At 44.4% G+C, this 17,569-nt stretch overlaps 1 protein-coding gene across 1 annotated transcript in view; it reads right to left on the reverse strand.

The window, feature by feature from the left end:
- The window catches only part of IGHMBP2 (immunoglobulin mu DNA binding protein 2), a 237,282-nt gene that overhangs the window by 118,518 nt on the left and 101,195 nt on the right, over positions 1-17,569 (reverse strand). The window contains exon 7 of the mRNA XM_030201132.1: positions 15,130-15,280. Within this exon, the coding sequence (XP_030056992.1) occupies positions 15,130-15,280 (151 nt within the window). The remainder of the gene's footprint in view (positions 1-15,129; positions 15,281-17,569) is intronic.

Raw genomic sequence — 17,569 nt, forward strand, 5'->3', positions numbered from 1 at the left:
CGGATGAGGGGAGATACGATTGAGGTCTACAAAATCCTGAGTAGTGTAGAACGAGAAGAAGTAAATAGATATTTACTCATTCCAAAAATATAAAAACTAGGGGACACTCAAGGAAGATATGTGGAAGTACTTTTAAAATAAATAGGAGGAAATATTTTTTCACTCAACAAATAGTTAGGCTCTGGAACTCTTTGCCGGAGGAGGTGGTAACAGCGGTTAGCATATCTGAATTTAAAAAAGGTTTGGCCAAATTCCTGAGACAGACATAGGAAGCAACCGCTTGCCTGAGATTTGTAGTATGGAGTGTTGCCTCGATTTTGGTTTCTGCCAGGTACTTGTGACCTGGATTGGCCATTGCTTGGAAAACAGGATACTGGGCTAGAGGGACCATTGGTCTGACCCAATATGAATACTCTTATGTTCTGTAGGCTCTAGATGCTTTGCTTAAAACATCTTGATAAGATATAATACCGCCAGAGACCCCCCCCCCCCCCACACTGGAATGGTGGAGGGCTGAAGGGGGCTGAACCTTAAAGCTCAGGCCATATAGAAACCCTGGTAAAGTCAACAATGTTATGGCTTGTATGACTAGGAGCTTGCTGGAAAAGCATGGCCTAGTTTTTAGCCCAGATTGAGGCCTAAGTAAGCTAAAAGTTAGGTCAAGAAAATATGAAACAAAATGGAGATCAGAAAACAAAATGGAAACTCTAAAGTGGAGTGGAGGAGTGGCCTAGTGGTTAGGGTGGTGGACTTTGGTCCTGGGGAACTGGGGAACTGAGTTCAATTCCCACTTCAGGCACAGGCAGCTCCTTGTGACTCTGGGCAAGTCACTTAACCCTCCATTGCCCCAGGTACAAATAAGTACCTGTATACAATATGTAAGCCGCATTGAGCCTGCCATGAGTGGGAAAGCGCGGGGTACAAATGTAACAAAAAAAAAAAGTGTCAGTTACAAAGTGGATTTTCCCCAATTTCCCCATTTAAGTTAGAAAAGACTTGTTTTTCTGAAGTATCTGCAGGTGCAAGGAAATAGTTGAGAAATAAGGGGTGGCAACTTTCCAGTTGAGCAAGTTGTGGTCAGCTAGTTTGAAATAAACAAGTCTAACATTGAAGTGAATGGGTCCCATTAGTTTGAATGGGAATAGGAAAGTATAAAAAAGACAGGGATTTTGGGCGTGTCAGAGATTTTGGGCTCCCCTGGTGGCATTTGCTCTGTGGGTATTTACATCAATCTAGTTTTATTGAGGAGGGCTGCTGGCCTTTCAGCCTGAAGATTATAGGTTCAAGGCTGGGTTTTCCATCCTATTAGATACTGTGGGCTCAGCTAGATTTCCAGTGGGGCATATTTTATTTCATTATCTCTTATGGCTTGCTTGGCCAAGTAGTTCTTACATGACTGGAACAGTTTTCAGAACTCTTCAGTTTTAAATTTTGCTCTTCTCTCTCTCTCTCTCTTAGCACACTGATACTGGCCACACTTTTACATATTAGCCTCAGCTGCCTGGTACTGCAGCGTTCCCAGTACCTCTAATTGCTTCTTATGGGGTACCTAAATTTCATGAGGAGTGGCCCAGGAGCTACTTCAGTGCAGAGATAGCTTAATAGTGGTTACAATCAGCTGAGAGTAAGCACTAGCTCTATGGGTGCGGCTTCACAACCCACTGTAGCTTGCTTTTTGTAGCATGCAATGGTACTACAGACATATGCTGCTACACCATCTGTCTCTGGTGTACCTGGTAGTATGATTGATACCCGTCAGGGCGGAGTTTTTCTTCCGGAACAGCGACGGGCGAAGCTGTGCCAGGTTTCTTCCCTCATTTGGCGGAAGGCTCCAACAGCGTTGGACTATGTTCAGGGGTTGTTCCTTGGGCCCGGAGTCGCATGCAGCCTTTGCAATGGTATCTACTCAGCCGTTGGTCTTTCCTTTCCAAGGTTCTTTGATTCGTTTTCCCTGGACACCGCGAGCTTCTTTTGCTCGGCGGTGTTGGCTCAGGTCGGATACTGACTCGAGGCATGCCTCTCGCCACGTCAGAGTGACGTGTGGTTCTCGGCCACTCAGCTCAGGGGAGTTGGTCCCCCTTGGAGTCCAGGTTGCAGTTCAATCTCATGGAACTTCGGGCGTTTCGGTTGGTGCTCCTAGCTTTCGAGATGTTGTTGAGAGTTCAACCAGTCCGAGTTCTCTGCGACAATGTGACGTCGGTAGCGTACGTCATTCGGCAGGGCGGAACTCGAACTGCTCCGCTGGCTGAAGAGGCATCCGTGCTGTCTCTTGGGGCAGAGAAGCGTCAAGTTCGGTTGTCAGCACCTCACATAGCGGGAGTGCTAAGTGTACAGGCCAACTTGTTCCGTCGCAATCGCTTGGATGCCGGGTAGTGGGAGCTCTCTCCGCCGGCTGTCAGCCAGATTTCGGATTGCTGGCGGACTTCGGTGATGGATTTCATGGCTTGATTCTACAATCCCAAGGTGGCCCAGTTCTTCAGCAAAGTGCAGCTGTGACCAAGTGGTAGCAGCACTGATCTTGTAATGCAGAGGTAGACGGTTCAAATCCCACTGTTATTACTAATAAAGCTGTGAGCAACAACAGTTAAGAGGCAGAGAGTGTGAGTCCGAAGGAATAGACGCTATTCTTCAGCCGTGGCCGTTGGAGCTTCTATATGTCTTTCCTCCGTAGCCGATGGTCAAGTAGTGGGGAAATCTCTCGTCTTCTGGGTCCGGTAATACTTATTGCGCCGGACTGAACCAGATGTCCTTGGTATGCGGGCTTGATTCGCCTCCTGATCGACGAGCCGTTCCACTTGTCTCACTGGCCGGGTCTTATCCATCAGGGGCCGGTAGTCATGAAAGATCACGCTCCATTTGGGCTTATGGCCTCGCCTTTGTATGGTCACGTCTGAGGTGTCCAGGATAGCCGGAGGCGGTTTTTGGGACCATGTTACAGGCGTGCAAATGTTCCACTTCTACTACGTATGATGGAATGTGGAGGTCGTTTGTGGCTTGGGGTTCCTTGGCAGGCATTTCCCCTCAGTCAGACCCTCTTGGGTCCGTTCTGGCCTTTTTGCAGGAAGTGATGGTTAAGGAACTTTAAAGGGTCAGTTAGCGGCATTGGCTTCCTGGAGGGGTCGTTCGGGGAGCCACTCCTTAGTGTCTCTTCTGGAGTTCGTTTGATTTCTTCATGGTGCAGGGCATCTCAGACCTCCTTGGGTTCCGGTGGTGCTGGATTAGAATTTGAACCTGGTCCTTAGGGCGTTTTGGCGGTCTCCTTTCGAGCCCCTGAGTAAAGATCTTGAATGTTTTCAAGTTGAAGACTGTGTTTCTGGTGGCAATGGCTTCAGCCAGGCAGGTGTCTGAGCTTCAGGCCCTTTCGCGCAGAGCCCCTTTCTCCGTTTTTTTCGGAGGCGGGAGTGACAATTCGAAGGGTGCCGTCCTTGGCTTCTAAGCCAAGTTTTCACGTTAACCAGGGAGTGGTGTTGCCATCCATCCTTCAAGCAAGAGGATTTCCCTCACAATTTTCGAGCTCTACGGGGTTTAGACGTTAGGGGACCTCTGAAGTGTTATTTGGAGGCGACTAATTCATTTTGAAAGCAGATCATCTTTTTGTGCTGTTCGCAGGTCATAAGAAAGCGAACATGACCTCTAAGGCCATGGTCGATCGGTGGCTTAGGGAGGCTATTGCGTTGGCTTGCCTGTTGTTGGGGGATTCTTTCCCTATTCGCATTCGGGCACTCTCCAAGAGGGTTCAGGCCTCTTCTTTTGCGGAGTGTCGTCTGGTGTCATTGGAAGACACTGGTTAAGCGGCGTCTTGGTCGTCTTGGCATTCCTTTGTTATGCATTGCCGTCTTGATGTTGCTGCGCGTCGAGAGGCGCTTGTTGGGACTTCTGTGTTGGCGGCCGGAGAAGGCTGGTCCCACCCTTGATGAGGATTGCTTTGGTACATCTCACAAGTCTCTGGATTGATCTGGGGACGCTATGGAAGGTAAAATTATGTCTTACCTGATAATTGTCTTTCCATTAGTCCCTCAGATCAATCCAGAGCCCCTCCCTGGAATTCGCTTTCGTAATCTCTGATTGGATTCAGTATACTTCAGTCGGTTCTGTTCACGTTCCTTTGTCTCTGGACGGGTAAGGCTGTTAGGGTGTGTTTATATTTACATTTCTGAGTTATAGCAGCTCGGAGAGTTTCTTCCAAGTTTATGCTGCTTTTGCAGAGACAGGAGAGTGTTCTATGGTTCTTACTGCTTTGGTATCGTTATACTGAAGTGAGGCTGGCTGCACATGCTCTATTGTAGCAAACTTCTGAGTTCTCTCTATCTAACCTGCTAGAGGAGGGGCATAACCCACAAGTCTCTGGATTGATCTGAGGGACTAATGGAAAGAAAATTATCAGGTAAGACATAATTTTACCTTCTTATTTGGTCATTGCTTCCTTGCTTCAGGCTCGGAAACATTGTACATCCATGGCGTATGCGAGGGTGTGGAGGACGTTTGAGGGCTGGTGTTCTGACTTTCTCCCGTCTCTGTTCAGATTGCACACATCTTAGCATTTCTCCAGTCAGGCCTTCAGAAAGGATTGGCGTTGGATTCTCTAAAAGTTTAGGTTGCGGCTTTGGCCTGTTTCAGGGGCTGACTACAGAAGAGGTCTCTTGTGGCTCGATTTTTGCAGGGAGTGGACTGCTTGCGGCCTCCCTTTCGTACACTATTCAGAGTGGAAACTTAATTTAGTACTTCAGGTTCTTCGTAAGCCTCATTTTGAGCTGCTTCGGAAGGCTGTTATGTCGGCACATAGGGTTTCAGAGTTTGTCGGGATCCCTTTCTTTGCTTTTCGGTGGCGGAGGTCTCCCTGTACCTCTTTATTTTCCTTTCTTCTGAAAGTGATATCAGCATTGCATCTCAACCAATCTGTGGAGCTTCTGTCATTTTTCACAGAAGTTGAAGATGCTCAGTATTCTTCCTTGAAGTTTCTCAGTATGCGTAGAGTCCTCATTAGGTATCTGGAAGTCACGAATGAGTTTTACAAATTAGGCAGACTATTGTGCTTTTTGGTAAACAGAGGCTTGGCCTTATGGCTTCCAAGCCCACAATTGCTAGGTGCCCATTGCGTCAGCTTATTTGCTTGTGGGGAAGCATACTCCTCATAAGAAAAGCCATGCTAGGTCAGACCAATGGTCCATCTAGCCCACCATCCTGCTTCCAACAGTGGCCAATCCAGGTCATAAGTCCCTGGCTGAAACCCAGATAGTAGCATACTCCTCATAAGAATAGCCATGCTAGGTCAGACCAATGGTCCATCTAGCCCACCATCGTGCTTCCAACAGTGGCCAATCCAGGTCATAAGTCCCTGGCTGAAACCCAGATAGTAGCAACATTCCATGCTACCAATCTCAGGGCAAGCAGTGGTTTCCTCCCACGTCTATCTCAGTAGCTTTACAGGCTCATTTTACGAGGCGTACAGCAACATCCTGGGCAGAGAGCTTATTGTCTCCGATTGATATTCGCAAGGCGGTGACATGATCGATGCATATCTTTGCCAGGCATTACAAAGTGGATGTTGTGGTGTACTCGCAAGCCACTTTTGGGGGTTCTGTGTTCAGGCAGCAGTGCCAAGATCCCACCTATTCTAGGGATTGCTTTTATACATACCACAGGTTCTGGAATAGTGGGAAGCTACATAATGGAAGGAGAAATTAGATCTTACCAGATAATTTTCTTTCCATTAGGCCTTCCCACTATTCCAGAGACCCACCTGAGGTTTCTGAGATGTTTACTCCATGTGAAGTAATGGGTCAAATAATGACTATCACCTTGCATGGTTATTCCTTCATATCTCTTGTTCTTTAGAAGTTGTCTGGAGATGAGAGATGTCCACCCGTGTTTGCTCGGCTGGTTAGTGTGTTTATTCTGAGTTTCTCCTTACTGCTTGCCTGTGTAAATACAGAGGAGCTGGACTGGATGCCAAGAGAGATGTCTCAGCTCAGTTTTCAGTTCTCTATCTCCTCTTGCTGGTTGATGGACACCACAGGTTCTGGAATAGGGATGGGACATGAATAGTGGGAAGGACTAATGAAAAGAAAATGATCAGGTAAGATCTCATTTCTCCTTTTTCATAAAGGAAATATTCAGTCTTCTGTACCATTTTTATCACACTTCTCTATATCTTTTCTATTTTTATTCAAGAATTATATAACTGAGTTAAAGAATGTCTGTCGGCAAAATAAATGGAATGTGATGTAACTTGACATAAAAGGGACAAACTAGTAAAAAGATGCAGTGAGTTTGAAAATGGGCCAAATTGGACAGGAGATTCAGGAGAAATAAGCCCTCCCCTCCCCTACAAGAAAAAATGGCTCAGTGCTTTTCTTTGGGAGGAGAAGTTTTAGATTCTGTTGCATAGAAACTTAAAGTGAAATGTTGCAATTAGAGAACAGGCAAGATAGTTCAAAAAATAGAATTCCCTGTCCTTCCAAACCCTCAAATGACTCACCTTCAACAGCTTTACCACCCTTCACACTGCTCCCCACACCCCAAAATCTACCCCCTATTGGTCCACCATTCTGTAAACAACTAGTAGGATCCGGACCTGGAGTTATCGGGGATATGAGCCCTGGAATCAGGTTTCCCAGGTCTGGTCTCATGTTAACCACCATCTCTCAGAACCAAGCAGGCACAGCAGTGTAGTCTAACATTAGCTCTTGAGATATGTTAACCTTACCTCTACCCAGGGGTTAAATTTTTAAGCCTAAAAACTGTTTGAACCCTGGGGTACCCAGATCAAGGACATTTCAGGCAGAGGAGCCCTGGCCCACAACTTCCCATGCATTTGCTAGCTCACCTGTTAAAAGTACCTTGCCCACTGGCTTTGCTGAATCTACTAGACTCCCATTGATTCAAAGGTTTGCTGGTTGGAGAGAAAAGGCACAAAGGTGTCAATTGCATTTACCTCAAAGCTCCAAACAACACCGTTCACATTCAGTAATATGAACAAGGTTCTGTGAAATCCCTGGAGTGCCACTTTTGCTGAAAGGTTGGCATCTTCCAGGACCATGGGGAGTGTCAGACAACTGGATAAGCAAGCTAAGTGCTTACATTTAAAGAATGCATAAATTCAATAAGTGATTAGATTAGGAACAGCGCTTTTTGGAAATTTATAAGGGAGAAGTCACAAAGGTGCTATTTTAAATATATAGATAGGAAGGGTTGTTTGTTTTTTTGTTTTTTTTTTAGAACAGTCTTTTCTCTTAGAGGAGTTTTTTTCCCTCTTCCTTTTGATAAAGAGTGAAACCGATGATAGTACTTGGGACTCCTACAACAGCAGCACTGTTAAGCATGGCATCTGAGTGGGTGTTGTTTGGAGCTTTGAGGTTTCATTTGTGTTAAAAGTAAATGTAATTGACACCTTTGTGCCTTTCCTCTTTAATTGGCAAGCTTTTGAATTAATGAGAGTTTATTTAGTTTGCTCCGCTGAAGAATTATAACTAGTAAGTTAAGTTTGCTGAATCTATGCCATTTTTAACTTTTTAACTTGCTATCATTGAAGACAGGAGGAGCCATGATAGGTAAGTATAAGGGGGCCTGTAGTGTGGGTAGGGAGGGTTCTGGGCAGAATCTGTCTGGGTCAGAGGTCTTGGGCTGGACCAGAGAGCTTTTTTTGTTTTATTTTTTTAATTCAATGAGTAGAAGTGTGAGTTAGAGTTAACTTCTACCTGTAAACACCAAAGTTAAAAGCAAGTACTACTACTACTACTTAACATTTCTAGAGCGCTACTAGTGTTACGCAGCGCTGTACAAATTAACAAATCAGGATGGTCCCTGCTCAAAGGAGCTTACAATCTAAAGGACGAAATGTCAAGTTGGGGTAGTTACGGATTCCTGGGAAGAGGTGTAGTGATTAGGTGCCGAAGGCGACATTGAAGAGGTGGGTTTTGAGTAATGATTTGAAGATGGGTAGGGAGGGGGCCTGACGTATGGGCTCGGGGAGTTTGTTCCAAGCATGGGGTGAGGCGAGGCAGAAGGGGCGAAGCCTAGAGTTGGCGGTGGTGGAGAAGGGTACTGAAAGGAGGGATTTGTCTTGAGAGCGGAGGTTACGGGTAGGGACATAAGGGGAGATGAGAGTGGAGAGGTAAGGAGGGGCTGCAGATCGAGTGCATTTGTAGGTGAGTAGGAGAAGCTTGAACTGTATGCGGTATCTGATTGGAAGCCAGTGAAGTGACTTGAGGAGAGGGGTGATATGAGTATATCGGTTAAGGCGGAAGATAAGACGTGCAGTAGAGTTCTGGATGGACTGAAGGGGGGATAGATGGCTAAGTGGGAGGCCGGTGAAGAGTAGGTTGCAGTAGTCAAGGCGAGAGGTAATGTGAGAGTGGATGAGAATTCGGGTGGTGTGCTCGGAGAGGAAGGGGTGAATTTTGCTAATGTTATAGAGGAAGTACTAAAATTAAGGGACTTTACTATGGTTTTAAGCTCCCTGCTGATGTAGAAAAACTGGCCAAAGTTTAGTGCATTCATGCCTTTGAGTACATGTTCATCTTAGTCCACTTGTTTAAACCTCTGATGAGTTGCATACTAATTGCCTACTATGCTGGGAATAAACTTTTTTTTATTTTAATTTTATTTTAAACATGAGCATTAAAATATGCACTGAATTTTAGGGCACCTTTTTATGTTTTATTATATGACAAATTTAGTACTAATAAAGATTTTTTTTTCAGTGTTCTTGCAAGTATAGAAATCCCCATTTTCTTTCAGAAAATGCATGCCAATTATTGTTACAAATTTCAAGGCAAATCTCTTCTGAAAAGGTTTTTTAAAAAAAATTTGTATTGTGTTTATTCAAGTATTTAGCACGCTATACCAATTATGCCAAGAGTGGGTTACAAAAATTTACATACATAATAAAATTGTTTTATGTTCCATTTCCACCACCTCCCGCGGGAGGGCATTCCAAGCATCCACTACTCTCTCCGTGAAAAAATACTTCCTAACATTTTTCTTGAGTCTGCCCCCCTTCAGTCTCATTTCATGTCCTCTCGTTCTACCACCTTCCCATCTCCGGAAAAGGTTAGTTTGCGGATTAATACCTTTCAAATATTTGAACGTCTGTATCATATCACCCCTGTTTCTCCTTTCCTCCAGAGTATACATGTTTAGTTCAGCAAGTCTCTCCTCATACGTCTTGTAACGCAAATCCCATACCATTCTCGTAGCTTTTCTTTGCACCGCTTCAATTCTTTTTACATCCTTAACAAGATGCGGCCTCCAAAACTGAACACAATACTCCAGGTGGGGCCTCACCAACGACTTATACAGGGGCATCAACACCCCTTTCTTCTGCTGGTCACACCTCTCTCTATACAGCCTAACAACCTTCTAGCTACGGCCACCGCCTTGTCACACTGTTTTGTCGCCTTCAAATCCTCAGATACTATCACCCCAAGATCCCTCTCTCCATCCGTACCTATCAGACTCTCCCCGCCTAACACATATGTCTCCCGTGGATTTCTATTCCCTAAGTGCTTCACTTTGCATTTCTTCGCATTGAATTTTAATTGCCAAACCTTAAGCCATTCTTCTAGCTTCCTCAGATCCTTTTTCATGTTTTCCACACCCTCCCGGGTGTTCACTCTGTTACAGATCTTAGTATCATCCGCAAATAGGCAAACTTTACCTTCTAACTCTTCAGCAATGTCACTCACAAATATATTGAACAGAATCGGTCCCAGCACCGATCCCTGAGGCACTCCACTACTCACCTTTCCCTCCAAACGAATTCCATTCACCACCACCCTCTGGCGTCTGTCAGTCAACCAGTTCCTAATCCAGTTCACCACTTCGGGTCCTATCTTCAGCCCATCCAGTTTATTTAAGAGCCTCCTGTGGGGAACCGTATCAAAAGCTTTGCTGAAATCTAAGTAGATTACGTCCATAGCTCGTCCCTGATTCAATTCTCCTGTCACCCAATCAAAGAACTCAATGAGATTCGTTTGGCACGATATGCGTGGGATAAGCATAAAGGAATCCTGTGCAGAAGGAATGGATCCTCAGGAACTTAGTTGAGATTGGGAGGCAGGGCAGACTTATATGGTCTGTGCCAGAGCCGGTGGTGGGAAGCGGGACTGGTGGTTGGGAGGCAGGGATAGTGCTGGGCAGACTTATACAGTCTGTGCCAGAGCCGGTGGTGGGAGGCAGGGAAAGTGCTGGGCAGACTTATACGGTGGGAGGCGGGGCTGGTGGTTGGGAGGCGGGGATAGTGCTGGGCAGACTTACACGGTCTGTGCCAGAGCCGGTGGTTGGGAGGCGGGGCTGGTGGTTGGGAGGCGGGGATAGTGCTGGGCAGACTTATACAGTCTGTGTCTTGAAGAGCACATGTACAAATCAAAGTAGGGTATACACAAAAAGTAGCACATATGAGTTATCTTGTTGGGCAGACTGGATGGACCGTGCAGGTCTTTTTCTGCCGTCATCTACTATGTTACTATGAAGTGCTAGAGGAGATGCTGCCTGACTGTCCGCCCATCTGCTTGTATACCTGATCCTGCTGTATTATTGTGGTAAGCTATAATAAAGCTGATTATTCTTGCAACCTGTTCCCTCACTCTTTCCTACAGAATATTTAGAAACTTAATTAAACTCTTGGGGTAAAAATGGTTAGTAAGATAATACCTAAGCACACATATACTGGTTGGGAGTCAGATGATAGCCTTCAGGGGAACCTCTCTGGTAGATGGCTGGTTTGCCAACCTACTAGAGGGGGTCTTCATGGGTCTTTCTAACCCAAATAAAAACAGTCTATATGCCAACATCTACAACTTTTCTAAAATGGTGCTGAATATGTATATTCAGCATCACTGATTACACTTATCGCAGCATTAAATGTATGGATTTTAAACACCAGAATTATAATTAATCATTGCTCCACTGTTCCCTCATAATATATATATATATATATATATATATATATATAGTTAACCGGAGCGTGCACTTAACCGTTGTGACCCAAAGAAGCTTGACATCTGATAAACATGTATACAGTACTATTTATTATACGTACAGTATACAGTCTCCGTTAACTGACTGACGTTAGGCTTACTTGAAGTAATCAGTCAGTCTTCTGTACACTCTTGTGTCTGAGTTCCATAGACTACGTCTGCCAGAAGGTAAAAACTGTCATAGCACTGACATCTAGTGGCCTCCAGGTAGGCCCGCATGGTGTTGAGACTCTCCAGTGCTCTTGCAAAAGTGACAGGAGGTTGTTGAATTTCGTCAGCATGTGCCTCGCTGCTCATTTCATCATCTGATTCATCATCAGCCGTTGACTAAGTGTAGGCGCATATCTGGACATCAGTGCTGTCGTTAGCTGTTTGTAGATCATAATCAACAGTTACGTAGTGATGAAACTCCTCATCAGTAACACCGGCTGGGATGTCAATAGCCTGTTCATCTTTTTTATTTATTTATTTATAATTTTATCTAATTACATTCAGATGCAAAACATTTAAATGTATGGAAATTACACAAGAACAATTAAAGTAATAATTACCATTTCTAAAGAACAAAAATCTTATAAATTTTGTCCACAATTTGTGATCCAAGGTTTAGGGGAGGAAAAAAAAAAGGATAAGAGAAAAAAATAAATTGTTCATAAGATCGGAAGGAACATTGATTCATGCAATCCTGCTACAGCATTCTAACTGAGGGATGTCATCACAGGAGGTTCTTTCGTACTTTCCTTAGCTTCTACAAATTCTTGCAATTTCTTAGGGCTAAAAAAAGGTAATTTACAGCATTTAAGGAAATAATACATCTACAGGAAAATTTAACAACAAAAGATCCTCCCAAGGAGAGAATTCTCAGTTTAAAAACAATTAACTCTTTCCTAATTTGTGTTTCCTTAGCAAGGTCAGGAAAAATCTGTATTTTTGTACCCAAGAAGGAAGCATTAATATGACGGAAGTAAGTTCGTAATATATTATTCCTGTCAATTTCTAAGGCAAAAGTCACAAGTAATGTTGCTCGTTCTGGTTCTACAGACCATTCTAAGAATTCAAATTTAAATTTTGCTCATGTACTCGTACCCATCTGTTGATCTCAAAGTTCTTTTAAAATATTGAGTTTTCGACACAGGTGGGTGATCTTCAGTTGGGAAACCCAAAATCTCAGAAAAATATCTTTTTAACAGTTCAACAGCTGAAATATACGGACATTTCAGAAAGTTCAGTAATCTTAATGTTCCGTCTAAGCTGATTCTCCATATATTCCATTTTCAGAGCATGAATTTTATTTTCTTTTATAACAGTCACTGCCAAAGTTTGAAGAGATTTAATTTCAGTATCAAGAGATTCCATTTTAGATTGATGACCATCAACCTTAATTGACATTTGTTGGTAGTTAACTTTGAGCTCTCTTATTTCCCCCTGAAAATAATTGAAGATCTGTTGGAGAGACATATTTACCCCCTGAATGGCATCCCAAAGTACTTCCATAGTTACTTTTTCAGGTTTTACCGAACTGCATCGAAACCCAGGAGAAAAAAACTCCTTGGGTTATATGGGGAGAAATCATTCTCCCATCTGCTGTTAAAGTACGTGGAGTAGATGTAAAAGCGGGACCTCCTTCTGTTGTTGAAAGGGCACCAACTTCGGATGGCTCCTCTTGCGATCCAGACTCTGCCTCACTAATCCTTCCAGGTTGCGGGGGGGGGGGGGGGGGGGGGTCAAACCAGAGGGAGAGCTTAATGTAGCTCCCTTCATGCTGTGTTCCACTGTTGGTGGTGCGGAATTGCCTGTGGCTTGAACCAATGGTCCCGGTATTCGGATTCCAAAGGTCTCCAGTGTGGGCTGACGCATGGTGGGAGTAACAACTACAATCGAGGAGGTAGGAGCAGTAGTTTTTCCTTTCCTCTTCCCCATAACAAGGGGAGCGCACTGTATTGCCAGCACAAACATGGGATCCCAGGAGCTCACAAACACATGTCCAATCTGATGGCCATCTTGGATCAGTGCCTAGCCTGTTCATCTAATGCGTTTGCAACAGCTGCATCCGTTTCGTCCCTCTCCACATTTTTATATATTACATTTGTACCCCGCTCTTTCCCACATACAGCAGACCCAGTGCGGCTTACACAGTAAAAGAAAGCATCTTACATGGTAAAGAATACAGTAAAAACAAGGAAATGTGGGAACAGTATTATAAATTGTGATGATCATAACTACTTACATTATGAAAGACATTACAAAGGACATGTGAAAAGAACGTAATGAACTAGAATAGGGAAGGTAGACAAGGATATGATAGGTGAAAGGGAAGGAGAATGGGAGGGAAATGGTAAAGGATGGAGGGAAGAAGATGAGGGATTGAGTATAACATTGGGGTCACATCCCTAACAAAGCTTGCTCACTTGTAGCAGTTCACAATGGTTGCCTGTGTAACATGATTCCAGGCTTCTTTCTGCATACTTAGGGAATATAACAGCGATAGATTACAAGCCAGTTCAACAGCACGTTTATCCTTGCCAGTCTGGTCATCCATAACGCTCATTAGACAATGTAGCACAAGAGCCCGATAATGTTGTTTGAAATTGGCTATTATGCCCTGATCCATAGGTTGGATCAGAGAGGTAGTGTTTGGTAGCAGGAAGACCACCTTGACGTTAGACAGCCTGACATCATCACTACATGCAGCACAATTATTACAAAGCAACACAATCTTGACGCTTTTGTGCTTGCATTCTAGTGTCTAACTTCTTTAGTCACTGCTTCCAAATTTCCCCAGTCATCCATGAATTTGCATTAGCCTCATATGACACAGGAAGTCGCTTATTCTTGAAGCAATGCGGCTGTTTGCTCTTTCCAATGACGAGTGGTTCCAACTTCTCACTCCCATCCATATTGCAGCAAAGGAGGATCGTCAGTTGGTCCTTCGACATTTTACTTCCTGTAGTTTCAGCTTGTTTGAATGCAAGTGTTCCATCAGGAATCGCTCGCCAGTAGAGACCGTTTTCGGCAGCATTGAAAACGTCACAAGGTGCAAACTCGTTCAAGATGGCAGGAAGAACTGAAACAACCCAATTTTCAGCACCAAAGTCATCAGCGTCTCGTTTTTCACCATGCTGTTTCTTGAATTTTATGTTGTTCCTCTCCTTCCATCTTTCCAGCCATCCAACAGTGGCTTTGAATTCAGTTAGTCCAAGACTTTCAGATAGCTGATTAGCTTTCTCTATAAGCAGTGGACCACTGACAGGAAACTGTCTGCTCCTGACTTGAGAAAACCACCGAAGAAGAGCATCTTCTACCTCCTCAGCTTTTCCACGCCTGTTTTCATTTCCGGTGTGGATTTATATTGTTTGCCAATCTTCCAGAACCTGGTCTTTATGCTTCAAGATACATGAAATTTGACTGGGATTGACACCACATTCTTTAGCAATAGACGCTTGACTTTGTTTGTTTTCTAATTTTTTTAAGAACTTCTATTCGTTCAGCCAGTGTTAAAGTCTACAGTTCCACTGCGACGACGACTCCAGTGTACATTCTAACAACATTCTTTTGCTTCTTCTGCCTGTGGCAGTTAAGCAACGAGATTTCAAATTTACCGCCCCTTTGTCACACGCCAATTGGCTTCCATATTCCGCGCGTGTGCTTATGCGGAGTATTTCCTGCAGAGGAGCGGTCTTAAACTATGCATATAAGCGAATCTTGCACTTATCAGTGGTGCGCTAAACTGAAGTTTGTCCCCATAGAAATTGATGGCACCAAAAACGGGACCGAAGTACGGCAGGCAGTTAAACAGAGCATGCACTTAAATGGAGTGCACTATGTATATGTATATGTATATGTATATATATATATATATATATACAGTATATATATATATATATATATATATATATATATATATATATATATATATATATATATTTAAAATCTCTATTTGAGTTATTCATTTTTATTTTATATTTATTTAGTTAAAAAGTGAACTTGCTTTGACTCATTTCTATGTTTACCAGGAATCCTACCCTAAAGGACACACCTTCTACACTAGTCAGCATATCGTGTGGCATATAATATGGTTTCTCTAGCCTGCAAAAGACCATGACCGTAAATTCAATATGTTCATCTTATGGCACAAAATGTCCATTCCAACCTGTATTTGTTGCAAGAACCACTGTAGCATGTTTGAGGATCTCTGTCATGGCACTCTCTTTCTTCTTTCCTTTAGTTCTTTCCTTAAGTAGCTTGATCTCAGATCGATAATGGCTTTTCTCGCCTTTCTCCTTAGTCTTTTTGATTTTTACCTGCACAGTGAAATATATTTAAGCTTGATTTTATTAACAGTGTGAACTACGGAAATGATTGATACTACAGACACCAAACTTCCATATACAAACGTTCATAAAGAGAACATGAGTATAACTTGAAAGTTTAAGAAATTCAATGTTCTAGACAGAGAATCTCAATGACTGATACCTGAAGTTTTGCTGTCCAAAGGTATAAAAAGTATTTCTGAAATACACACCACATGCTTTCTTTCTAAGTTATTTATTCTACTACTACTACTAACTAGCATTTCTAAAGCGCTACTAGGGTTACGCAGCGCTGTACAATTTAAACATAGAAGGACGGTCCCTGCTCAAAGAGCTTACAATCTAAAAGACAAGAGAACAATCTAAAGACAAGTGAACAATCTAGAGGACGAGTGAGCAGTTAATCTAATAGAGGGGATAGATTGGGGCATTCTGTCTATCTAGAGCGGTTAGGCTCCGAAGCAGCATAGAAGAGGTGAGTTTTAAGCAGAGATTTGAAGATGGGGTAGGGAGGGGGCATGGCGTATGGGTAAAGGAAGATTGTTCCGGCATAGGGTGAAGCAAGGCAGATGAGCGGAGCCTGGAGTTGGCAGTGGTTGGAGAAGGGTACTGAAAAGAAGGGCTTTGTCCTGTGAGCGGAGGTTACGGGCGGGAACATAGGGGGGAGATGAGGGTGGAAGAGGTAGTGAGGAGCCGCAGACTGAGTGCACTTGTAGGTGAGGAGGAGGAGCTTGAATTGTATGCGATATCTGATTGGAAGCCAATGAAGTGATTTGAGGAGAGGGGTGATATGAGTATATCGGTTTTTGGCGGAATATAAGACGTGCAGCAGCGTACTGAACTGATTGAAGGGGGAATAGATGGTTGAGTGGGAGGCCGGTGAGGAGTAAGTTGCAGTAATCAGGCGAGAGGTAATGAGAGCGTGGACGAGAGTTCTGGTGGGGTGCTCAGAGAGGAAAGGGCGAATTTTGCTGAGGTTGAAGAGGAAGAAGCGACAGGTCTTGGCAGTCTGTTGGATATGCGCAGAGAAGGAGAGGGAGGAGTCGAAGATGACTCCGAGGTTGCTGGCAGATGGGACGGGAGGATGAGGGTGTTATCAACAAGATAGAGAGTGGAGAAGAGGAGAAGTGGTTTGGGAGGAAAGACAGGAGCTCGGTACTGGACATGTTCAGCTTCAGGTGGCGGTTGGACATCCATGCCGCGATGTCGGATAAACAGTCCGATACCTTGGCCTGGGTCAACCGCGGTGATGTCAGGTGTGGAGAGGTATAGCTGATGTCCATCAGCATAAAGATGATACTGAAACCAGGAGACGAGATCAGCGAGCCCAGGGAAGAGGTGTAGATTGAGAAGAGAAGGGGTCCAAGGACAGATCCCTGGGGAACTCCAACAGATAGTGGGATGGGAGTGGAGGAAGATCCATGGGAGTGTACCCTGAAGGTGCGGTGGGAGAGATAAGAGGATAACCAGAGAGGACAGGTCCGTGGGAATCCAAAAGAGGATAGCGTGGCAAGAAGTAAATCATAGTTGACAGTGTCAAAACGCGGCGGAAAGATCGAGGAGGATGAGGATGGAGTAATGACCTCTGGATTTGGCCAGGAAGCAGGTCATTGCAAACTTTAGAGAGTGCTGTTTCTGTTGAGTGCAGAGGGCGAAAAACCGGATTGAAGTGGATCGAGGATGTCATGAGAGGAGAGAGAAGTCAAGGCAGCGGCTGTGAACGGGCGCTCAAGTAATTTGGAAAGGAAGGGTAAAAGAGAGATGGGGCGGGTAGTTAGAGGGGCAGGTAGGTCAAGTGAAGGTTTTTTTAGGAGAGGTGTGACAACAGCGTGTTGAAGGTGTCAGGACAGTTGCCGTGGAGACAGAGAGGTTGAGGATGCGACAGATGGCGGGGGTGACAGTATGGGAGATAGTGTTGAGTAGGTTGGTGGGGATGGGATCAGAGGAACAGGTGGTGCATTTCGAGGAGGAAAGAAGGCGGGAAGTTTCATCCTCGGTGATCTCAGGAAAGGAGGAGAAGGAGACCTGGGTAGGTTGGTGGAGGGAGAGGGTTAAAGGGTGAAGGGGAGGTGGAGGTTTGGTCGTGAACTCAAGGTTGATCTTTTGCACTTTGTCGCGGAAGTAGTTGGCCAGTGATTGAGGAGAGAGAGAAGGGGGAGTAGGAGCGGGGGGCACTTTTAGGAGGGAGTTAAGGGTGGTGAAGAGACGACGAGGGTTGGAGCTGAGAGAATTGGTCAATTGGGTGTAGTAGTCCTGTTTTGCACGGAATAGGGAGGAGTG

The sequence above is a fragment of the Microcaecilia unicolor genome, chromosome 4 (genome assembly GCF_901765095.1).
Source record: "Microcaecilia unicolor chromosome 4, aMicUni1.1, whole genome shotgun sequence".
NCBI classification, from domain to species: Eukaryota; Metazoa; Chordata; class Amphibia; order Gymnophiona; family Siphonopidae; genus Microcaecilia; species Microcaecilia unicolor.